Source organism: Papio anubis, chromosome 11, assembly GCF_008728515.1.
Source record: "Papio anubis isolate 15944 chromosome 11, Panubis1.0, whole genome shotgun sequence".
Classification (NCBI taxonomy): Eukaryota; Metazoa; Chordata; class Mammalia; order Primates; family Cercopithecidae; genus Papio; species Papio anubis.
The window spans coordinates 52,494,016-52,519,255 of NC_044986.1; the positions used below are offsets into that span (position 1 = coordinate 52,494,016).

At 37.1% G+C, this 25,240-nt stretch overlaps 1 protein-coding gene across 7 annotated transcripts; it reads right to left on the reverse strand.

The window, feature by feature from the left end:
- Positions 1-7,290: 7,290 nt before the first annotated feature.
- ZWINT (ZW10 interacting kinetochore protein) lies at positions 7,291-11,396 on the reverse strand. 7 transcript variants are annotated; one of them, XR_002524351.2, is made up of 9 exons: positions 11,280-11,396; positions 10,382-10,472; positions 10,106-10,229; positions 9,775-9,941; positions 9,561-9,617; positions 8,887-9,029; positions 8,638-8,806; positions 8,358-8,541; positions 7,291-8,269 (listed from the first exon to the last, which is right to left on the reverse strand). XR_002524351.2 is itself a non-coding variant. In XM_021943446.2 (9 exons), the coding sequence occupies exons 1-8, from the start codon at positions 11,318-11,320 to the stop codon at positions 8,500-8,502; spliced, it is 693 nt and encodes a 230-aa protein (XP_021799138.1). In that variant the 5' UTR covers positions 11,321-11,396; the 3' UTR covers positions 7,304-8,269; positions 8,459-8,499. The 7 variants fall into 7 exon arrangements, 6 of the variants coding, with proteins under 6 accessions (XP_021799137.1, XP_021799138.1, XP_021799135.1 ...); XM_021943446.2 differs by having other exon boundaries at positions 7,304-8,269; positions 8,459-8,541; positions 8,638-8,769; positions 8,991-9,029; XM_021943443.2 differs by having other exon boundaries at positions 7,304-8,269; positions 8,459-8,541.
- Between the last annotated feature and the right edge of the window lie 13,844 nt (positions 11,397-25,240).

Genomic DNA, 25,240 nt, shown 5'->3' on the forward strand with positions numbered 1-25,240 from the left:
CTGTTGAACATAATTGTTAAAATTAAAGTTATTAATAGAGTCTTGTTGAAAAACTGTGATTTTGCTAATTAATGTGAAATAGATTAGTATTCTTCAATACAAACATTTTGTATTATTCTTTATTAATACAAACATTTAATACAAATTCATTATGGATGAGTTTTTTTTCCATATTTTCAATTCTTAGTCTCTGAAGCCTTGATAAGGGAGCTGTTACTCAGGCACAAGTGATTTTGCATTGCTGAAAATGCTTTCCAATGTTCTTAGGAAGCCATGAGTCTTCAGTGACTTATATACCGAAAAGCACTGAGCTGTGGGATGGATGGTTCATCACTTTCCAGTAAATGTGTTTTTGATTGCTAACTGTGACCATCCAGGAATACTAGTGCCATTTAACTACTTTGGGAATTATTTTAGTGGGTAGCATGTACAGCTATTCATAATTATGATAACTGTATTTTTAAGTAGTGACTTATGTTTAACTAGAGGCATTTAAGCATTTAGAAATAGAAGCTCCATTCTGGTGCCACTCCAATGTTCCTTTAGTGTATCTAATTGCCTAAATGGATTTCAGCTCTTTAGCTGCTGTCATTATAGCAAGCTCCAATAATAAGTAATGGTTACTCAGGGAAATGTGTTTACTTCGGGAGGATGGAAGCATTTGCACTGCTTTCTAAATGTGAATTCTGCCCAGAACTCATAAATGTGCTCATCAATGGTGTGACTTCTTTGATAGCTCTATTTCAATATACTAAATTGTACCTGGAGATTATTTGACAAGGTAGGAAAGAAAACTTCAACAGGTTTCCATGGCTTCAGGGTGAAGACTTTGAATCCCTATAGTCATCAGGGTAAACATAAAGTCCTTGTGAACTCACTATTCCCATTTCCTTCTTTCCATCTTCTGCTCCAAACTCTGCTTGGCCACTTGAATTCCTGATTCTATCAGTCTCTCACTTCCTTTATTTCACTTATGTTTCCCCTGCTTAGTATTACAGATTACCCTTGGTGCTGCCAAAACATCCTGCTTCTTAGTCTTTGAAAATAATAAACATTGTTTTAATAGAATTATTTTTCATAATTTTTTTTCTTTCCTGACTCTAAATTTAAACTCAAAGAAGGTAGGACTATTGAGTTTTTTCTTTTTAAAAGATTCTTAGAACTTACGTTCAGCACATAGTTGACATTCAATAAACGTTTGATGAAATCTGCCTCTGGATAATTTCATCTATTTGAAGCTAAGCTTAAGAGGCAGCTGTTTGTAAAATATTCCCTAATACTATACAATGAACATTTACTAAGTAAGTATATTTAATGTTGAAGGTACTGATATATGTTCATTTGTGGATGCAAAGATGTTATGTCCCTGTGTACAGGAATTAGGAGAGCAAGTGGTTAATGGCAGGGTCTGAATCTGAAAAATACCATAATATGCTCCAAGTAGTCACTTACTTCTTCCATCTTATTTCCATTCTCCCTGGCTACGTTATGTATGTATATATGTATAAAGACATACTGAGAGACAGGACTAGCTGGATTTCCTAGGCTGACTAACAATTTTTAAGCCTAGCTGGGGAAGGTGACTGCATCACCCTTTAAACACGAGGCTTGTAACTCAGCTCACACCCAACCAATTAGGTAGTAGAGAGTTCACTAAAATACCAATTAAGCTAAAAACAGGAGATAAAGAAATAATCAAATCATCTATTGCCTGAGAGCACAGCGGGAGGGACAGTGGGATATAAACCCCAGGTATTCGAGCTGGGAGTGGGCAGTCCCATTTGAGTCCCCTCCCATCATATGGGAGCTGTTTTCACTCTATTAAATCTTGCAGCTGCACACTCTTCTGGTCCCTGTTTGTTCCGGCTCCAGCTGAGCTTTAGCTCACTGTCTACCACTGCTGAATGCGGCTGTTGCAGACTTGATGCTAACTTATACCCCTCCGGATCTGGCAGGGTGTCTGCTGCCCTCCTGATCCAGCGAGGCACCCATTGCTGCTCCCCGATCAGGCTAAAGGCTCACCATTGTTCCTGCACAGCTAAGTACCCGGGTTCGTCCTAATTCAGCTGAACACTAATAGCTGGGTTTCACGGTTCTCTTCTGTGACCCACAGCTTCTAATAGAGTTATAACACTCACCACAAGCCCCAAGGTACCATTTCTTGGAATCCCTGAGGCCAAGAACCCCAAGTCAGAGAACAAAAGGCCCGCCACCATCTTGGGAGTGGCCGGCCACCATCTTGGGAGCTTGAAGAACAAAGATCCCCTGTAACAATACCACATACACAGACATGTTCTATATTTTTATGATTGAATTTCTCTAGTGAATTTATCATTTCTTTCCTTTTCCTCTTATTTCCCTGTTGAAAACATACTGAAACAAAGTTATGCTTTGTAATTATTAACAGAATTTTCTTTTCTTTTTTTTTTTTTTTTTTTTTTTTTGAGACGGAAGTCTTGCTCTGGCCTCAGGCTGGAGTGCAGTGGCTTAACCGCTCACATACTCGTAAGCTCCGCCTCCGGTTCACCATTCTCCTGCCTCAGCCTCCCGAAGCTAGACTACAGGCGCCCGCGCTCAAGCACTTTTTTTTTTTTCACATTTTAGTAGAGACGAGTTTCACCTTGTCTCTCGACCTCCTGACCTGTGATCCGGCCTCTCACCGGCCTCCCAGTGCTGGGATTACAGGCGTGAGCCACCGCGCCCGGCCATTAATAGAATTTTCAAGCTAGAAACCCATGTATCTTCCCTCACAGTCTATTATCTTTATGAGGTAACAGAATGAACCTACCAGAGATAATGCTATACTTCAATAAATAAATTATTTCAAATTACTTTTATCCAACCCTCATACATATGGAGACTGTGGACAGGCTTGTATCCCCAAAGAGAAGTATTTTTCCTCAAATGCCCATATAAAAAATAAATTATTGTTCAATGATTAGTGATAAATATGAATATTTAATATTACTGCTTTTTAACTAGACTAATAAAATTGACATTTACTGTTTGGTTATTAAGATTAGACTCAGTTTTACAATGAAATTTCATATATTGGATAACCTGGAGAATCTACAGAATATTTTAAACAATTCATTTTTTCAGAAAACAAATTATTTCACTTCATGTTATTTTTTTATAGTACATAGAATGTTTGCACTAAACTATATTTTTTACATTTATTTAAAAAGTTTTAGTGATAACCTTATCTAATAGTTCTATCACTTTCTGAAAGCATGATCCTGAATTTTCTCTGGTTTCATCAAACATGATTTTAGGTATATAGTAATCTACCAACATAAACAATCAACTTCTATATTTGGGTATAATTACTACATAATGTATGATGAAATGAATTACACACACCTTGGATAGCGTTTCCTAAAGTTCAACTGACAATTTAAAATTTAGAAATGCATACAAATATGGCATCCAAAATCTAGTCTTTGTATATTACAGAGGTCTATGAAGGTTTTTTGCTTTTTCATAATTTTGATAAGTTATAAATTTAAGGACATAATGAATTTATGACAGTTTTAAATGGGTCTCAAAACAATCTAGGATAGTCAGGGTTTCAAGAGCAAATTGTATCAGTGGGGCATGTTTGTTAATTAATGAATTACAAAACCAAATAGCAAGTTCCTCACAGTCCAATGTTCTATCTATAAAAAGGGTCATTTAAAAACTGGACTGGGAATAATAATGAAATAAAATTATTTCACACTTTATTCATATCTCAGAACTTATACATAAAAGAGACAAATAAAGAGGCTCAAAGAAGAGATATAAACATTCAATACAAGTTATAGAAATTCTATAAGACAGGAATGTGGTGTATTAACCTCAGAAAGGCTCTACAGTAGAAGAAAATTAACATTGTGTGAAAATAGTTACGGCATTTTCAGAGTTAGCAGAAACTTCTCAGAAGTTATCACTAACACACTTTGTAGATATTTTATTCCCTTTTGGAAAAACAAGCTCATAAAAACAATACTTCAATACAATACATACGCCTAGTATTGTATGACTATATACTGGTAGCACAGGGAAGAAAGCCATTTATTTTTAGAGATATTCAAAACCCTCACTGATCACCACTGCTGCAAAAAGTACAAGTTTAGCACTATAAGAAATAAAGAGCAGAGGAAAATCCCCATCTTGTTATGGCAGGGGAGAATATTAGAAATTAAACCTTAGTTTTATAAATTTCAAAACTGTACAGACAGAATGTGCAGTATTAGCTTTGCTGACACTATCTGGGATAAGAAGAATATTTACTTGATAAGAATAAGTCACATAAATATAGAAGACCTTAATAATTTTAGGGGGGTACCTTTGAACAAGTTTTATCTCTCTCATGTTGTTTTTTAGAAACTCATCCTAGTAACTGGTTAGATAAAAATGGTCAGAAATACTGAATGCAATGTGTTAAATGATTTTCAATGTTTAGAACTCTGTCAGAAAAAAATAGTATTTTGGAAAAAATGGATGTAATAGAAGTCATAATATAGAAGTAAAATTTTTTTTGTGGGTTACCTCTGTGAAATCTCATACAAACCTCGAAGACACACTAAAAATCTGGATTACCTCATGTATGCATTGTGTTCCTTTTTCATTTTTGTCAACCATTTACATTTTCACCAATGTCTGTGGATCTACCCTCTATCAGGATTTTTCTTGAACCTGTGGGTTTAGTGATGAACAAAAATGATAAAGTCTCTTCCCTGTAAGAACATATATAATGACTACGCATATACATAAGCCCATATGTAACTAGTAAATTTAAGGAACAATATTCACAAGTGTCATACCATTTGAAGCAAATTGAATAAAAGCACAGTGAAATTACAAAATTTGGTGGATTAAAAATAACAGAAAATTATCTTAAATCCATTAAGGAACTAAACACCATTCCCAATACGTTTGAGAGGCAACAGCAACAAAAGAAACTTTCTTGATTTAAAATAAAATCAATACTAAAATTATAATCTATTTAGAAATAATGAATGGCCTATGTATTAAAATATATGAGTTATTCTCAGAGTGGTGGTCAAATAAAAATGTAAATATGTAAATGCATTTGTTGGAATATAAGAACATATATGTATTATCAAATATTAATTTTTAAAAATCCTACAAATATTAAAAAAGCAGAATGGAATAATAAAGACAAAAATAATTAAAATGTATTAAAAGCAACATTAAAGAAAATAATGCCAACACCTGTACTTTTGAAAGACATATATAGTAGAAAAGAAGCCTCTGGGAAATACTAATAAGAAAAAAAACAAACAACAGGAATGAAAAATGGGATAGCACATAGATATAAAAAACATTACAAACATTCATTTTAACATTTCTAAGCATTATACAGGTAATGCCCACAAGCTATTGACAGAAGTGAACACAAATTCTCTCAATGTTTGTATCAGGCCATAACGGTATAATTCAGGAAAAATAGGCAGCTCGAAGTAAAACTACATGAAGTGTATTAAACAGGGAGTATGAGATAGGCCAAAAAAGTTACATATTAAGAACCTTTCCAAAAAAGAAAACGAAGTGTCCATATATTAAGATAATAAAAAAAAAGCTCATATGTATACCTACTGTATAGTCAAATACATTAAAAATTAAAAAAAAATTAAAGCTCAAAATGTAAGCCAGAAGAAAATATCCAAAAGCAGTAGTAAATTGAGATCTAATACAACTTAATGAAATGAAAATTAAAAATCAAAAATTAAGAAATGGATGAAAAAACAATAGCTTGGGTATACAAAGTTAAAATAGACTTAGGAAAAGTATCTAGAATGCAATCTAAAGAGAAAGAGCAATGGTAACTACAAAAGAAAATTTGCATGACATGAAGAAAAAAGTTAGAAAATTTAATTGCTGTCTAATTGGCATCTTAGAAGAAGCTAATACACAAGAGGTGTCTTTTTAAACAGATAAAGCTGAAAATATTCCAGAATTGTTGAAAGAGTGGCAATTTAGAAAGCACAGTTAATTGCAAGTCAAATGAATGAATAAATAAGTAAACCAGAGCCCCAAACTATTCACAATATAGTAAAACTATAGAGCACTAAATACAGGTGTTATAAGCACCAAGTTGGTAAAAAAAAAATTATAGGAAGGGCTTTTAAACTGACATTTGACTTCTCAAGGACCAAAACCAGATGACCAAAGAATCAGTGAGTTAATCTTCAGTGTGTTAAGTCACTACCAAGCATTCTCTACATAATAAAAACATTTCTCAAGAATGAGGATGAAATAAAAATATTTTCATAGTAAAATTTAAAGTATTATACAGTCTACAAACTCTAAGGGAATTTCTGAGACATTTATTTCAGCTGGAAAAAGTATTCCACATGACTCTGAAATGTAAAAATAATGTGGGCAAAAATAGTAAATAAATTAGTAATAAAGCATTGACTGTATAAAATAATTTAAAAAATTAATTTATGAGAATACAAACAGGCTAGAATAAACTGGACAAAAATACCTTAATAGTTTAGAGTGGGATGATCTGTCAATGGTTACAGCTGTTTAGGCTTCATTTATTAAGAAAAGGATCAAGAGTGTTTAATTAATTATTTACCTTACTTGAGACATTGCTAACTATGAAAGCTAAACTAGCAGGTCTAAATGAGACTTTCTAAACAAACAAACAACAAAAAAAAGCATGAAAAAACAATAAAAAAATTAAAAGGCATGAAAGGGATAAAAAACCAAGAAAAAGCAAATAAAAAATTGACGCAACTAGAAAATCATAAAGACAAATGTGAAACTGTGTTTTTTTTTAAAATAACCCTTTAAATGCAATATACAAGTGGTAAATATAAAGAAAGGTTGAACTAAAAAAGGATTGAAATTCAAGAGAAAGCATGTCAAGCAAAGGGTAACCAAAAGAAGTGACAAAGTTATATTAATATTAAAACTATTAGTCTTCAAGGCTAAACACGTTAGCCTATAGATGAAGCAGGCTACCACACAAAGGTAAGAGTTCAGTTCTGAAGAAAAATATAAATGTAAATTTACATATACCTTAATAAAGGAGCTGCAAAATATGTAAGAAAATGGAACTATAAAAGAGAAATGAACAAATCCACTATCATAGTTGGAGACTTGAACACACCTCTCTCAGGTGATACTCAGACAACAAAAAATTAAGTATATAGAAGATATAAATTGAAACAAAAATTGCAAACATAATCTAATAGAAAATACTGCATACAATCTAAAACGCATTCTTTCCAAAACTATGTAAAACATTAAAAAAGATCACTACATCGAGGCTATAATTCACTCACCAAATTTCAAAGTTTGTTAAATAGATGACATTCTCTATAAACTTAGATTATCTTCCCACAATCAATAGAAGACCAAATTATTTTTCAAAGAAATTTATGAATCAATGAAATAATTATAACAGAATATAGAAAATGCTATGAATTGAATGATTGTGAAAATAAAGGAAGTCAGAAGAAATGTATAGCCTTAAATATTTATTTGAGAAAACAAATATTCAAGTACATGAGTTGATCATCTGATAAAAATAAGAGTTTACAAAATAAGAGTTTACAAAAAAGGTACATCTTCTCCATCTGAAAACAGAAAGTAGGAAACGATCAAGGTATCACTAGAGGTCAATGAAACAAAACATACAATAGTGGATGACAAAAGCCAATCTCTGAATCTTTGAAAAGAATATTATAAATGAACATCTGAAACCAGTGATCAAGAAATGTTTTAAGGCACAAAAAGACACTAAGAATGTTAACACTAGGCTATACAACCTAAAACAGTCAGATGAGCTCACTGTTACAGCTCTGGTTCACAGCAAGAACCTTAGCACAAAGAAAGGACTCAACAAACATTTGGATCCATGAATAAAATTTGGATTAGTGAATAAATTATCTTCCCACATATAACCACCTGCCTAAAGCAATCTCCTCCTCCTTGAATTAAATTCAGCATGTCTGCATCATAGGGGGAAGCAACCCCTGAGGCCCAAGGCCAGTATCCCCTCCCCATCTGCACACCCTGTGTTCAAACCAGTCCCAGCTCCTGTCATGTTATTGGCTTCTGAGTATCTGTACTAATAGTTCTTCCTGCCAGCATATGAAGATGAACAAATACGCAACTGAGAGAGATCCAGGGCTTTTAATCCACAGATGCCAGAGCTTGCTGGGATGTAGTCAGCAATCAGGCTGAACTCAGGAGTTCACAGTCTTTCCTGGAATGATGGTTGGGGGTGGTGAGGGAAGTCAGAGGCCTGGGGAAGAAGACAGGGGTTAGCTCTGGGTGGGCTGAGCAAGGGAATGAGGTGTTAAACTGTAACATAAGCTCTTTCCTGTTCCCACCATCCATCTGCTCCATGGGTAGCAGAGCTCAGATGCACAGAGAAGCTTTCCCTCTTTCCACACTTGCATCCAGGGACACCAAGGCCTAAGTTGGGTCTGACCTATTCTAGGATCTTTCTCCATGCTGTTGTCCTCTGGGAAGTCATGGCAAATTTGCATCTCCAGCAGGTTGTAGACTCACAGCCTTGGAGAAATACAGTATAGACAGTGGGTAAGGCCAGTCTCCCAGCTTCTGTCTCCACCTGCCTGCCCATGCCCACCTGTTCCATCTCTCACTTACCTTGAAGGACACACCAGCATCTCTCCCCATAGTGTCTCCTGTACTCTGCTCCTGGGGTCGAGTCAGCTGCTGGGGTTTATCATCTGGAAGATTCTCTGCCTCAGCTTCAGCCTCAGGGAACAACAGCTTACCCTGCAGGGTATACAGAAGCTGGAGGAAGGTCTGGTACCTGTAAAGAGGAGGTACGTGTGAAGGAAAGGAATCTCAGCTGGACCATTCTGAATCTGCAACCCATGCTCCCAACCTTACCTCTGCAGCTTGTCCTGCTCCTGTTCTGCCTGCTGCTTCAGGTTTCCAAGTTTCTGAAACACCCCCTCAAGCTCCTGCTGAGTCCCTGTCTTACGCTCCCTCACCTCTGCAGAAACTTTTGCCAGATGCTGCAGATGCTTCTCCTGCCAGGAGTGAGTGTGCAGACATTATGCATCAGATGTTGAGGTCTTAGAACCATCCCTCCAACCCCTCCAGCCTACACTCAGCTCAGGGCTCAGGCTCAATGATGAAAAGAGGGACTCTATTCACTTCAGAGTAGAGTAGGGGCCTAGAGAAAAGGAAAGATCAGAATGAGCTGTTCTAGGGTGAGGCATTCTTGGAGGGAAGGGGCACAAAGGTGATAAAACTTATTTAACTTGCTATGTGCAAGGTACTATTTTAAGCCCTTGCTGTAATGATCATTTAATCATCTTAATAACTCTCTAGAGTAGGTGGTATTATTGCCTCCATTTTAGATAAAGAAACAGAAAGTTAGGTGACCTGCCCAAGGTCATGCAGTGGTAAGTGGTGATACTGAGATTCAAGCCCATGTTGGTATTTATATTATAGTGCCTCAAAGGAGGAAGCAAAACGAAGTTTTTCTAGACAGGGGACACAGTCCATACGATGGCATGGTGGTGGGAAGGGATATTCTCCTAGGAGGATGAACCTACCTGTTGTAGCTGCCACTGGTTCTGGGCTGCTCTGCGTTTCTCCATGGCCACTTGTTTCTGCAGATAAGCAAGGGAGAGGGACCAGGAGAAGAAGTCTATTTTTTCTGGCTGGAATTTTGGGAGATTGCAAGCTGGCACAACTCAGCTTGCTCACTCTTTCCCTCTTCTTATCTGACTGCCCTTCCCTCCCTGTACTCAGGACCCCTGGGTGTACCTTGGCCTGGAGCTGCTCAAAGGCTTCCTGGAGTTGTGTCCGCTTCCTCTGGGCTTCCTCCATCTGAGTCAGGGCCTTGGTGAGGCCAATTTTGATGGCCTCTACGTGCTCCCTGTAGGTGGCCTTCAGCTCTTTCCATTGTTCCTTAGCTGCAATTGCCTTCTGTCCTGAGATGAGCCACCAGGAATGAGAACATGAGTGAGGGTGGCCTGCTAGCCTGCCTCCTTGCAACACTGGGCCTCCTTCCCATCAGCCAAATGGGAGACCTATCTGAAATCCTCCTTCCTTCCCCACTTAGGCCAGATGCTACTCCAATCCCCTGCCTACTCACGGCTCGTGTCTTCAGAAGCCAAGGGGTCCAGACCCTTAGCAGTGTCCTCCTGAGCCAGGATGTTCTGCAGGAAGTCCACTACCTGAAGCTGGCTGCAGAGCAGCTTGTCTTTCTTCTGGGAGTCCTGCTCAGAGGGAGGGCAGAGACAGGGAACGTCCTTACCTCCTTACAGGTTTCCTTAAAGTCTGCTCTCTGCCAATGCTGCCCTGTATCTCAATAAGAGGAGCCAGGACCAGACCCTGGCTTCTGAAAGGCTCGCTCTCATCTTGTACATACCACCACAAACTCAACCAGGATCTTGGCTGGCAGTTCTGCCTCCTCCTGCAAGCCTACAGGTTCCAGGATGCCTGCCACCTCAGCCAGGACCCTGGAGGGGTAAGGAAACAGAGGAAATTGCAGCTTCTTGTGATGCTAGTTCTACAGTTCTTGTGTGTACACAAATGTGGATGTGTATATCAGTATGTATACTATTGAGAGTCTTGCCTTGACCAGAGTTTACACAAGGGCCTGAAGGGCCTACAGCCTGCAACCAGGAATGGAGTGCATGGAGGGCATACAGTGATAATACGTGCCCAAAGGAAAATCAGCTGGGTTAGTAGATAAGGAGTTTGAGAAAAACGCTGAGATTTTAAATAGGGAGTGTCTCACTGAAGAGAAACCATTTGAGTCAAGATGTGAAGGAAGCCGGGAGATATGCATGAAAGGGGAAGAATGCTGGGCCTTGGGATCCCTCCTGGCAGTGAGCACCAGCCTTGGGGCAGGGTCTTGGAAAAGCTGAGAAAGGACTCAGGGCAGAGGGCTGGATGCCTGGCTCGACTCTAGGGTTTTTCATTATTAGGGACTGGAGAAGTCTACGGGGGGGCAGGGATGGGGATGAGAAGTGATTGGGAATGTGTCGTGTTGGGACAAGAACACAGAAGTAAAACAGTCTCCTAGAGCACATCCTGTGGAGTATGTGGATGTGGGGAGCGGCGAACGGTCCCCTAAAGGCCGTACTCCTGGAGCAGGCAACAGTCACCTCAGGAACCTAAGACGGGACTGCGGTGAGGATCAATTCACGGCAGGGTCGAACCTCAAAAGCTGTACAAGGTCGAGGGCAGCAATCATTACACATAGGGGCCCACAAGGTCCTCCCAGGCCCGCCCCCAGCTGCTACTTGGCCGCAAACACTTACTCTAGGGCTGCAGCTTCCGCCTCTGTCTCCGCCGCCTCCATCCTTCTAGGCGCCGCGTTCAGCCGCCTTCCCACAATCCCTAGGTATACTTTGAATTCACAGTCGACTTCGCGCCGGGGCAGGCGATTGGCTGCAGGGATTAGTGGGCGGGCATCAACGACCATTCTGCGCTCTAATTGGCAGGCGCAGATTCGCCCGTTGGCGTGCCTCTCTGCTTGGCGCAAGCGCGCTTATGGCTAGGCGCGCACGGGTTCTGCGCCTGCGCGCTAGACCGTACGCGGTGCCAGAGACTGTAAGTGGAGCTTGAACTCGGCCGCGCGCTGTGAAGTTCTTGCTCTACTGGAAAGACGGAAAGTATTTCCTTGAGTTTGCGTTTTAGGGGACACTTACAGCGTTGACACTTTATTTAAAATATTTACTACTGCTGTAGAAAAAAAAAAACCCGAAAAACAGTGGGGCTGTTTCTAAGACGCTGGGAATCAGTAAAGAAGAAGAGTGATCCGGGAGATACAGGAAGCAAATGATCTGAGCTAAAAAAGCGAGCTGCTTTCAGAGATACTAATATTTTATAGAAGAGATGCAGGAGAGTGAACTCAAGCAGAGCCCAGCGGATTGCCTGCGTTGGCAAAATAGAACTGATATTCTTGGGAAACCAAGGTAGGTAATGTTCTTTGCAGAGTACAGGAGAAAGAGAACTGCTCAGAGAGAACTCGGTATTCATTCACCCGAGTACTGAGCAGTATGTGTCTCAGTAAACTAACCAAAAGATTTTTAAAGGTATCAGGACATGGCCGGGTGCAGTGGCTCACGCCTGTAATCCCAGCACTTTGGGAGGCCGAGGCAGGTGAATTACGAGGTCAGGAGTTCGAGACCAGCCTGGCCAACATGGTGAAACCCCGTCTCTACTAAAAGTACAAAAAAAAAAAAAAAATTAGCTGGGCGTGGTGGCGGGCGCCTGTAATCCCGGCTACTGGGGAACCTGAGGCAGGAGAATTGCTTGAACCCGGGAGGCTGAGGTTGCAGTTAGCCGAAATTGCGCCACTGCACTACAGCCCTAGTGACAGTGTGAGACTCCGTCTCAAAAAAAAAAAAAAAAGGACATTACGGAGGGTCAGAAATAGTCACTATTTCCACTAACCAGGCTGGAAAACTTCATAGTCCATTGGACGTTGGATAGAGTACACAAAAAATGTCTTGATTTAGTAGTTGTTTATTATTTAGTAGGCAGTAATTAGTCCTAGCTGATCAGTGCTCTAGTGCCATCTAACTCTTAAAAGTAAGACCCAAATGGATCAAACTTAACAAACCACGACAGATGACAAGACCAAACTTCAGTAGTATTTATAGAAATAGAAAAATGTTCACAAACCAGTTAAAGTGCAATTTACATATGTCATGCAATGAAAAATTACCAAGCTTGCAAAAAGAAAAAGAAAAAAAAAAAACACATAATGAGGAGAAAAATCAATTGCTGATCAGAACTGAAGTAATGTTAGAATCAACAGGTAAGGACGTTAAAACAGTTATTGTAACTATATCCCCTATCTTCAAAAAAGATTATCAGAACTATAATGAAAAAGGTAAGTGGTGGTAAAGATGTAAAGAAAGTGGAATTCTCATGTTGATGATGGGAATGTAAAATGGTGCATAGACTTTGAACATAGGGTTACCATATGAGTCACAGTTTCACTCCTAGTGATATATCTAAGACAGATAAAAACATGGAGACACAAAAGTATACAAACATCCATAGCAGCATTATTCACAAAAGCTGAAAGGTAAAAACAACCCAAAGGTCCATTAACTGGTGAGTGAAAACACATACTTTCATTCAATGAAGTATTAATCAGTAATAAAGAGAACTTTATTACATGCTAAATAACGGTTACTGCATGCTAAAATATGAACGAACCTTGAAAATATACTAAGTGAAAGAAGCTAATTATAAAAGACCACATAATATCTTATTTCATTTATGTTAAATGTCTGGATTTGACAAATCTGTAGCAACAGAAAGTAAATTTATATAGTGCTTGTCCAGGGCTGGGAATTGGTGGGAATAAGAGGTTGAGAGAGTATGGGGAGGGACTGCAAATGGATATAGTGTTTCTTTTAAAGGGGTAAATAAAATGTTCTATAATTAAGTTATGGTGAAGGTTGCACAATTCTATACAGAAAACCACTAAATTTACACTTTACTGCTGTCATAAAAGCTGTTAAAAAAAGTTAATCAAAGACACAAAGCTTGTAATAAAGACCTAAATCAAACTTGTAGAGATGAAAACTACAATGTGATAGATGGAATTAGATGGTGTTAATAGTATGTTACACATTGCGGAATGAAAGTGAAACATAGGTCTAGAGAAACTACCCAAACTGAATCACAGAATATTAAAAAATGAAAATAAAGTAACATGAACTAATCAGTGGTGAGCTGTGAGACAACTTCTAACAGCCTAATATACTTGAAAGTGGAGTCTCAGAGAGAGAGGCAAGGGGAGAGGACAAGAAAACGTAAGTAATAAAGATCAAAAAATTTGAAATGTGATGAAAAATGTAATTCATATATTCAAGAAGCTTCACAAATCTCAAAGAAATATTAAGAAAATTACATCAAGTTACACCATAATTCATAACCTAAAACCATTGATAAAAAATTCTAAAGTAATTAGGGGTGTTGGGGCACATGTTACATAGAAACAAATACCAGGATTACAGGAAATTTCTTTTTGGAACAATGCAAGCAAGACAATAGAGTAACATCTTTCAAATACTGTAAGAATCAAAAAAGTCAACCTTGATTTCTATTTCCAGCAAACAGCTTTCAAAAATGAAGGCTAACAAGGCCAGGCGTGGTGACTCACGCTTATAATCCCAGCACTTTGGAAAGCCAAGGTGGGCTTCAGGAGATCGGAGATCGAGACTATTCTGGCTAACACTGTGAAACCGCACCCCCCTCCCCGCCCGTCTCCACTAAAAATACAACAATTAGCCAGGCCTGGTGGCAGGCACCTGTAGTCCCAGCTACTCAGGAGGCTGACTCAGGAGAATGGCATGAACCCGGGAGGCGGAGGTTACAGTGAGCCGAGATCACGCCACAGCACTCTAGCCTGGGCGACACAGCAAGACTCCACCTCAGAAATAAAGAAATAAAGTAAGAAAGAAAGAAATAGAAATAAAAATAAAAAGGCTAACTAAAGACATTCTTAAACACACAAGCATGGAAGGCAATTTTCAGCATAAGATCCCACACTACAAGAAACATGGAAGAAGTTTTTCAGGCTGAATGAAAATGGCATTAGCTTCAAATCTGAATGTATACAAAAGAGTGAAATGGGCCGGGCGCGGTGGCTCAAGCCTGTAATCCCAGCACTTTGGGAGGCCCAGGCAGCCGGATCACGAGGTCAGGAGATCGAGACCATCCTGGCTAACACGGCGAAACCCCGTCTCTACTAAAAAATACAAAAAAAAACTAGCCGGGCGAGGTGGCGGGCGCCTGTAGTCCCAGCTACTCGGGAGGCTGAGGCAGGAGAATGGCGTAAACCCGGGAGACAGAGCTTGCAGTGAGCCGAGATCTGGCCACTGCACTCCAGCCTGGGCGACAGAAGGAGACTCCGTCTCCAAAAAAAAAAAAATGAAATGTGGTCCTGGCTACTTAGGAGTCTGAGGTGGGACGATCACTTGAGCCCAGTATAAAGCTGTGATGAGTTGGTCATGCCATTGCACTTCAGCCTGGGTAACAGAATGAGACCCTATCTTTAAAGAAAAAAAAATTGTGGGTTTTATAGCATATGTAAAAGTAAAATGTAGCACAAAGTGTGAGAGAGAAGAAATAAAAGTAAATTTATATGCTTGTACAGTTTCTCTGAAGGTTGTGTATCAGTTGAAGGTGAACTGATGAGTTAAAACTGTGCAGTAGAGTCTCTGAAGCAATAGTGCCAACACACCTTAGAGGGGCTACCAATGAGTCATTTCCTTGTGTGATTTCTTTCTAGTGCAGACAGAAATGTGACCAATAGAATACAATAAAGGTGATGGGATGTCATTCTATTGATTAGGTTGTTTATTAGGCAGAGGGGATATCATTCCACTCATGCCTCCATTTTCATGTATAGCAGAAGCTTAGCAGACTGCATTAAAAAAAAGAGGGATTCTCCTTCTGGCCTGGAAGAAGCATGCAACCATGTTGTAAATTGGCTCTGGTAAGTATCACATGGCAAGGAACTGTGAGTGGCCTTTAGGACCTGTAAATAGATCTGAGCTGATGGCAATGAGTAGATGGGGCCCTCAGTCAAACAGCCCTGAGCAGATTACGTTTCTACAAACAATCGAATAAAAAATAACGCTACTCAGTTAACATCTTGATTGAAAACTTAAGAGACCTTGAGCAGAATGCAAAACCTTGACCCAGTGAAACTGTCTTAAAATGTTGACTTATAGAAACTGTGAGATAATAAATGTGTTTTTTAAGATTCTAAATTGTGATAATTTGTGACACAGCAATAGAAAACTATTACAAACTTCTAAAACAAATTGTAGCTAACAAATCAATAAAGGAGATAAAATAGAATATAAACAACTAATCCAAAAGAAGGCAGAAAAAGTAAAGACGAACAAAGAAAAAAATGAAGGGAATAGAAAACAAATAGCAAAATGTTAGGGGTAAGCCTAAGCATATTTGTTATCACCATTAAATGTAAATATCTTAACTATACCCTTGAAAGGAAGAGATTATTAGATTGGATACAACAGCAAAATTGTGTTAAGTACACTAAATATAAAAAAATAAAAAGATGGAAAAAATATTCCACGCTTATATTAGTTAGATGAATGCTGAATAATTATACATTTGTATATTTATATATATTTATATAATATACATTTATATATAGTATTTATTTATATAATACATATTTTATATAGTATTTATACACATTTATATATGATATTTATATGTATTTATACATATTTATGATATTTACATATGTATTTGTAATATATATATTTATATATAATATTTATATATATATATAATATATATATTTATATATAATATTTATATTTTTTTTAGGCAAAAGGCTATCACCAGAAGTAAGAAAGTGATATTATCATGATAAAGGGGTCAATCATGTGAACTTAATCATAAGTGTTTTTGTACACCTAATATGAGACCATGAAAATACATGAATCAAAAACTGAACTGCAAGGAGAAATAGATAAATCCATAGTCATTGTTGAGATTTCAGTAAGCCACTTATAATAATTTATAGAACACTGAACCTAACAGCAGAATAGTCATGCTTTTCCAGTGTATATCCAACAGTGAAGTCCATATTATGGGTCATAAAATTAGCCTGAACAATTATAAATGAATAGTACAATACACAATATTTAGGTTTTTTGTTTGTAAATGATCTAAATAGCCTCCTATATGCATTGAATGTGATGATGTATGCTAATATTGCAGTCTTTTTCTTTGACTTAATTAAGTCCTAATTTATCTTTAGATTTCTGCTCAGATTTTTCAGACACGAAATAGATTTTTGCTCAGATTTTTCAGACACGATCAAACCTTCCTTCACCTATATGCCTATATCAGACCTCCTTACTATAGCCTCACAAAGCTCTACAGACTTTTTCTGTTGTCACAGTTGCATTTTACATCTGCTTGTAGAATTATTTGAGTGATATCTCTTCTTTTCTAATAAGCTTATTGAGGATAAAAGTTATTTTTTGTTAATAGTTGATAGTAATAATTTGTTCTATACATATTAGGGACAATTTATGCAAGGCTACAGTAGGCCACTTTAAGGATATTGGTTTTATATAAACATGGTAGAAATCTATTGAAAGTTTATTCAGAATTAGATGGCAAGTCAGGTTTTAGTATTGCAAAGTTAAACCTCAATCATGGGTGGAAAAATAAAAGGTTGAAAAATGTTATTATTCCAGTGGCCTTAGTAAAAGGTGAAAACATTTTTGGATTCTATAATAAGTAACTTGGCACTAAAGATACAAATAGCTCAATATATTTACGTAAAATAATTCATAGGTTTTATCATTCATTGGATACGTTGGAGTTACTAAACTATATATAAAATATATTACTTCAGTTTCTGATGGTGCAACTGGATTAACTGTGGTGCAATTTATTTAAATAGTGATTCCTGGAAGATAATTCTATTTGACAAATGACAGAGGAAGATCTTCAACTTGATTTTGTTGACCTACCTATTTGAAGTGTTTTAGCTATTCATGTGTATATTTTTAAAAGACACTTGGATGTGTCTTGAATGGACAAGGAGGTTTAGGGCTTGGAAAAATGTGAGAACTGGAAATACATATTTGATCAACACAAATATATAGGCAATTGAAACTGTGGCCATCAGTGGCATTCCCTATGCTGACTATAGAGTGAAAAAGAAAAGAATGCTGGAATCAGTATAGTTGAGTAACTGACATATTGTGGATTTGTAGAAAACAGATGAGTTTCTAGTATCAGAGAAGTACCTACAGTGACAGAAGCATTAAAATAAATAAATTGAGATGTGTAATACAGACAATTCTTAAAAAAATTTTCAGCAATTTTTCATTTGCCAACGTTTTAATGCTCTCCATTGCAATTTGTATTGTATGTATACTTGTGATTTAGTGAAAAATGTTTTTCTTATGCATTCCATAAAGAATCTTCTTGCTGAACTAGTAAGAGTTCTTTCTGCTTGATATGTCTATTTTTTAACACTGTCTACCTATTTTACATTTATGATACAGTAGATAAATGACACTTGCTAAAATGCACATTTTGACTACAGTGGCAGGGATTGGCTTTATGTGTGAGAGTTTAGATCCCTTTGATCTATTTATCACAAATTCCTATGAAGATACTGCCTTTTGAATAAGATACTTTCCAAATATATCAATGACATCACTGTTAACATCTAAATTTAAATAGTGTTTGGTTAAACTGAAGACCAAACCGTTCAAGGATAAAACAACAAATTGCAAGTCAAAATGACATGCTACAAGGTGAAGTTGGAAAATAGGACTTTAAACATCATACTGCATAAATTTGCCAACTCTGTTTCACCCTCCACTTGGCTCTGATTGGGAGAGATCTGGCCTAAAATTCTAGTGAAAATAACAGTAGATCAATTAAAAAGTTTGAATCTAAGTCTTACTTCTTTCTGTGTTGTCCAATATGCAGCTTTTATTGTTTAGCACATACGAAATGGCTCTGAAAATAGTTGCATTATCACTTAAATAGAATATCCGACTATATTATTAAAATATATGAAGTGAGCATGGAGGCAAATTCATGTAGATTTATAGAACATTAAGCGAATATAAATAAGCAGATAAAACATATGTTTGCATTTGTCTATAGGCAGAACTCCTCCAATACTTAATAAAACATCAAAACCAACATCATACTTTTGGAATCTATTTTTATTGCATAGAAACTTCTGTTTGCTGTGTTTATCTTTCTCAGGATTGTTTTAGGAATCGAAGCTATTATTTCCAGATCATCACTTCCTTGAGGCAAGATCATCTAAATGAGTCATGGAAACCCAATAAATAAAAGATAAAAATACGTATGTATGTTAATATATACATATGTTCCCTGCCTCTCTCTCTCTCTCTACCCAATCTACATATATCTTTGCATGCATGTGAATATCTTACATTGTAAACATTATCTAAAAAGTAATATCTTGAAATTCAGTTAATTATCTCCTTGAATTTTAACACTAGCCTTTTTTTCTGAATAGAATCTCTGATTGTTTGCTTCCTATGTCACATTTATTCACAGGTAGCTAAAATGTAATTTTATTGTGATGTTTATTAACTTAGAGGCTTAAACAATAATGGCTTAAATAAAGCACATGTGCTATAATTATTTCAAAGGATGCCTAAAAATGCACCTGTAGAAATCAGTTCACTTTGTATATGTATAGCAAAACATCATATTGTACACCTTAAATATATACAGTAAAATATTCCATGTGCTGTGTGTTATAATTGTCAAAAATATTTCTTCTACCTTCCTAAATGGAATATTTCTACATTTATATCACATCCATTAACTGATGGATGTTTTTCCACTATTTCTTAAATATTCTCCAAGCAGCCCTTTTTTTTTTTTTTTTTTTGGAGACCGAGTCTCGCTCTGCCACCCATCTGGAGTGGCCGGATCTCAGCTCACTGCAAGCTCCGCCTCCCGGGTTCACGCCATTCTCCTGCCTCAGCCTCCCGAGTAGCTGGGACTACAGGCACCCACCACCTCGCCCGGCTAGTTTTTTTTTTTTATTTTTTTATTTTTTAGTAGAGACGGGGTTTCACCGTGTTAGCCAGGATGGTCTCGATCTCCTGACCTCGTGATCCGCCCGTCTCGGCCTCCCAAAGTGCTGGGATTACAGGCTTGAGCCACCGCGCCCGGCTTCAGTCTTAAAACTTATATAATTTAACCTGCTGAATTTTTTTTAAAAGATACTTTTGGTCTTAGTAACTTTTGAAAAACATTTTTCCATAACTAGACAAAATGATAAAATTTAAAAAACAAATTTGGGCCAGGTGCGGTGACCCACACGTGTAATCCCAGCACTTTGGGAGGCCAGGGTGGGCGGATCACAAGGTCAGGAAATCGAGACCATCCTGGCGAACACAGTGAAACCCCGTCTCTACTAAAAATACAAAAAAAATTAGCCAGGCGTGGTGGTGGGCGCCTGTAGTCCCAGCTACTTGGGAGGCTGAGGCAGGAAAATGGCATGAACCCAGGGGGTGGAGCTTGCAGTAAACGGAGATCACATCACTGCACTCCAGCCTTGGTGACAGAGTGAGACTCCATCTCAAAAAACAAACAAACAAACTTGATAAATATTTCTTTGGTTTGGGTGTTTGAATGCATTAAAGCAAGTTTTATATTTGATCACAACTTCTACACAGTAAACTTATATGGCAGCTAATAAAAAAGGTGTTCATTAGGGACTCAGACTCTTGATGAGCAAAATACTTTTGTTTTAATAAACTAATGAATATATTTTTTCTGATTTTATTGTGTGTTTTCAGTGTTGCTTTGGGAATAAGGAATCCCCATTATTTAACCTACATTTTAAAACAGTTTTATAAAAGTAGAAATTACATGCCTAAAATGTATTGATTATAAGTATAAAATTTAGTGATGTATTACACTGATAGAATTTTGCAATCAGTTGTAAGACATTTCTAGCACCCTGGAGAGATCCATTTTGTCTCTTTGCAGTGAATTGCAGTTCCTACTCCCTGGTCCAGAAAAAAACAATGATACAGTTTTTGTCTATAGACTAGCCTCTTATGCACATTCAGGAAGTACACAATATGTAGGTTTTTGCATCTTTCTTCTTTCCCTTAGCACAGTGTTTCTGAGGATCATCTGTGTTGTAGTATACATCAATAATGTATTCCTGTCTATTGATGAATATATTCCATTATGTGGATATACAAGATACAGTTTACTTGTTCACCAGTTGATAGAAATTGTATTGTTCCAGTTATTGACTTTTATAAATAATGCTGCTATGAACTTTCCCTTAAAAGTTTTTCTGTGGGCTAGGAGCGTGACTTATGACTGTAATCCCAGCTCTTTGGGAGGCTGAGACCAGAAGAGGCCAGGAGTTCAAAACCAGCCTGAGCAACATAGCAAGACTCTGTCTTTACAAAAAATACAACACTTAGCTGTGTGTGCTGGTATGCACCTATAGTCCAAGCTACTTGGGAGGCTGATGCAGGAAGTTTGCTTGAGCCCAGAAATTCAAGGTTGCAGTGACCCCTGATTGTGTGAGGTGGAAATTAAAGAAAGAAAGGAGAATGAAATTAGAAAGAATAAGGTTTCTGTATTCAGCTGACTCATCTGCAAGGCAGTGACAGGCAAAAGCTAGACCTAGGCAAAAGTTCTGATAACATTATCTAAGAAGCCAGGGCTCAAAGGAATGTGCTTTGGAGACTCTCCCAACACTCCTTTAACATAAGGAGAAGAAAAACAAATTTTCTCTAATGATATGAGTAAACCTATGAGTTTATGGATTCCTATTCTCTGCAACTAGTAACATCAAGTATTCTGTTTTATCTAAGTGGCAGAGAAGATCATAGGAAGCCTGAGCAGGCCTGAACTACAGCCACCTAGGTGCCATAGCAAAAGTTATGAGATAAGCCCCTACAAGGCACTTGAGTAAAACCTAGATAACAGTCATCTAGGCCACATAGCAAAATGTCGTATATAATCCTGAGTTATGCACCTGACACAATTTGATTAACTGTCTTTGTTCTGCTTCTACACACTTCTTTCATGCCACTACACTTCACACCACTGTAAGCTTGCTTCAAACTAGCCAACCTCCTTTTTTAAGTGTGTATAAAAGCCAAGACCTGACTTTTTTCTTAGTCCAGTTTTTAGATGTTAAGTACGCTAGGTCTGAGTGCATTCACTAAAGATCCTCCTTTATTCACCCCGTAATCTTTCTAGTCCTTCTGATTCCCGCAACAGTGCACTGCCCCCCAACCTGATTGAAAAAGAAAGTGCCTATCTGAAAAAGGAAAAAAAAAAGAGTGAACAGATGTTGACATTTCCCTTGAGTAGATAACTAGATATGATATAGCTGAGTTGAAAGATAAATATATGTTTTGACTTTTCACGGAAGTGCCGAGGTATTTTCTAGAGTGCTACCATTTTACAGTCCCACCTACTATATACGAAGGTTTCAATTTGTTCATAACTTTACATGGTGTGTTCAGTAATTTTGATTGTAAACATTCTAGTGGGTCTAAGGTGGTATTTCATTGTGATTTTATTGTGCATTTCCCCCCTGACTAATTATATTGGCCATATTTTCATATGTTTATTATCATCTGCCTATCCTCTTGAATGAAATGTCCATTCAGATACTTTGCCCATTTTGCAAAAGGGAGGTTGTTTTCTTACTATTGAGTTGTAAGAGTTATTTCTACTCTACATAGAAGTATTTTTTAATCAGATACATCATTTGCAAAATGTTTTTTCCCAGTCTGTGACTTGTTTTTTTCATTTTCTGAAATGTCTTTTAGGCTATTAAGAACATTTTGCCAAACTGAAGTTATGGAATGTTTTTTCAGTATTTTCTTAACTTTTTTTTTATTTTTTATTTTTTTAGTTTTTAGCTCTGACATTTAATATCTTTGAGCTAATATTTGTGTACGGTATAAGGTAAAAGCCTAAATTCATCATTGTGTATGTGGATATTTAATTTCTGCAGCATGCTTGTTGAAAGACTATTCTTTCCTCACTTAATTGCCTTGACCCCGGTTTTCAAAAATCAATGGGCCATATAAGTTACTGCAATTTCAAATCTTCTCTTCTAGACAGTTGTTCCCAACACAAAGAAATATCAAATGTTATAGGTGATGAATATCCTAAGTATCCTGATTTGATTGTTACACATGTATCAGAATATCACAACCTCATACATATGTACAATTATTATGTATCAATAAAAATAAAATTTTAAAAATCAGTTGTCCATAAATGTATTTTGGTGTCTGTAGTCTGAACTCTGATTCACTGATTAGTATTCCTGTTCTTTAGGCAGCACCACGTTGTTTTGATTATTGCTCCTTTATAGTACATTAAGAAATTGGGAAATGTGAGTTTTCCAACTTTTCCATTGACAAAAATATCTGGGTTATTCTGAGTAATTTGCGTTTTCTTTTTTTTTTTTTTTTTTTTTTGAGACGGAGTCTCGCTCTGTCACCCAGGCTGGAGTGCAGTGGCCAGATCTCAGCTCACTGCAAGCTCTGCCTCCCGGGTTCACGCCATTCTCCTGCCTCAGCCTCCCGAGTAGCTGGGACTACAGGCGCCCGCCACCTCGCCCGGCTAGTTTTTTGTATTTTTTAGTAGAGACGGGGTTTCACCGGGTTCGCCAGGATGGTCTCGATCTCCTGACCTTGTGATCCACCCATCTCGGCCTCCCAAAGTGCTGGGATTACAGGCTTGAGCCACCGCACCCGGCCTGTAATTTGCGTTTTCATAAACATTTTAGGAAGAACTTGTCAATTTCTGCTAAAAATCCTGCTGGGACTTTTTTTTAGAGATTAAATTTAATTAGATTGGAAGATATAAGTTACGGTTCTTTTTCTTTGTTTTTAAAATTTTTAATTTGCATTTTCACTTCTATATGGTATTTAAAAGCTTGGCTGCCAATAATTTTCAGATAATATTTAACGTTCTTACTGCGTAAGACACTGAACCAATGTTACCCCCAAGTGTCCCCAGGAATTGTCTGGAATTGGTGAGACTGAACGCTAGGTTGTTCAGCTCTTCTTTATCTACGTAAGTATCTAAAATACACATATACACATGGAAAAGTTAGACTTTGAGAAAAAAATGTCTACTCAGATAACAGTTTGACACAATAACCTCACCTTGTTTAAAAAGAAGTAGGCACAAAGTGTAAATATTTTATTCTCAGTAAGATTATATTGACAGAACTAGATATTTTTCTATGAAACAATTAGGTGATTTTTTTTTTCCTTAATAAAAATTTAAACAAAACTCTGTTCTGCAGATTTCAAGTACTAATTATCACAGTGCTTTGAAAAAGGCAACAGCAAGTACAAAACTGAGATGCATATTTTGTAAGTTCAGAAAAGGACCAGTTTCTCTTTTAACCTGGCATCTTATGCATTGCATGACCAAAATTCACATGTATCAATCCAACAGCACTATATTAGGCTTTCAAAAATGCATATTTTCTCATTTAGTTGCCACAAAGAAAACTCTCTCAATTGACTTATATTATTCCAAATCAATAGAAAGGAAACAGAAGCTCACTAAAGCTAACTTACTAAAGCCACAGAGGTGGGAAGTGGCAAATATAAATCTGAGTCAAATCTGTGTCACATCAAAATCTGCTGTATTACATGTGCCAATTGGAGTTAGACCCAAGAGGTTTTAGTACAAATAATCTTTGAAATACCTTTCCTCACAGCACTCCAATTACCAGTGTTTTCAATATTTTTTATTTTCAACCACATTTTCTAAATGTGTTTTGTAGGAAATTTGACTGGGACAAAGAATGACCAAAGGCCAACCTTAGCTAAAGGAGGCTTTTATTTATTTATTTATTTTGATCAGAGAAAATGAATTTTCCCCTGAAGATGCTTATCGTCAGATTTCTTACAGCACAATTCATGGCAAAATGTAAAGAGCCTTGTCTTTGGAACAAGAGATTGAAGTTCAAATACCTAGCACATTTGTAACCTTGGATAATTTACTTAGTAATTCAGTTTTATTATTTATTACATCATGATTATAGTGATGATAATTTTTTTTTTTTTTTTTTGAGATGAAGTTTCACTCTTGTCATCCAGGCTGGAATGCAATGGCGCAATCTTGGCTTACTACAACCTCTACCTCCCAGGTTCAAGCAATTTTCCTGCCTCAGCCTCCCGAGTAACTGGGATTACAGGCCCCTGTCACCAAACCTGGCAATTTTTTGTATTTTTAATAGAGATAGGGTTTTGCCATGTTGGCCAGGCTGGTCTTGAAGTCCTGACCTCAGGTAATCCGCCCACTTTGGCCTCCCAAACTGCTGGGATTACAGGTGTCAGACCCCACACCCAGCCTAGAATATTTCTTACGAGAAACCATAAAAGTTAATTTTTGAAAATGCCTCAACTTAAGTTTGACACATAGTGGATGTTATTAACATTTTTGTTTCTGTTTTCATCAGTTTCTTTTGCAGGTCATATTTACATAAAGCCAGAACATTAAAAACTGCAGAAATCATTTGGGAATATGTTTTCATGTAAGAACTTAATAAATGCTAAAAAGTATACAACAAGGATTAGTTTTCCAATACACTATCTCTTTCAAATGCATTTTTACTATAATTTACAATCTTTACCTTTCACTGTTTCCTATTATTCATTTTTCGATGTCAACTTCCTCAGTA

Excerpts from the sequence above, each read along its gene's own strand:
- ZWINT (XM_021943441.2), bottom strand. The coding sequence starts at position 11,320 with ATGGAGGCGGCGGAGACAGAGGCGGAAGCTGCAGCCCTAGA. Across the intron at positions 9,942-10,105 it reads GGCTTCTGAAGACACGAGCC|GACAGAAGGCAATTGCAGCT; the intron begins GTGAGTAGGCAG and ends GGCTCATCTCAG. Across the intron at positions 9,618-9,774 it reads TTGAGCAGCTCCAGGCCAAG|AAACAAGTGGCCATGGAGAA; the intron begins GTACACCCAGGG and ends GCTTATCTGCAG.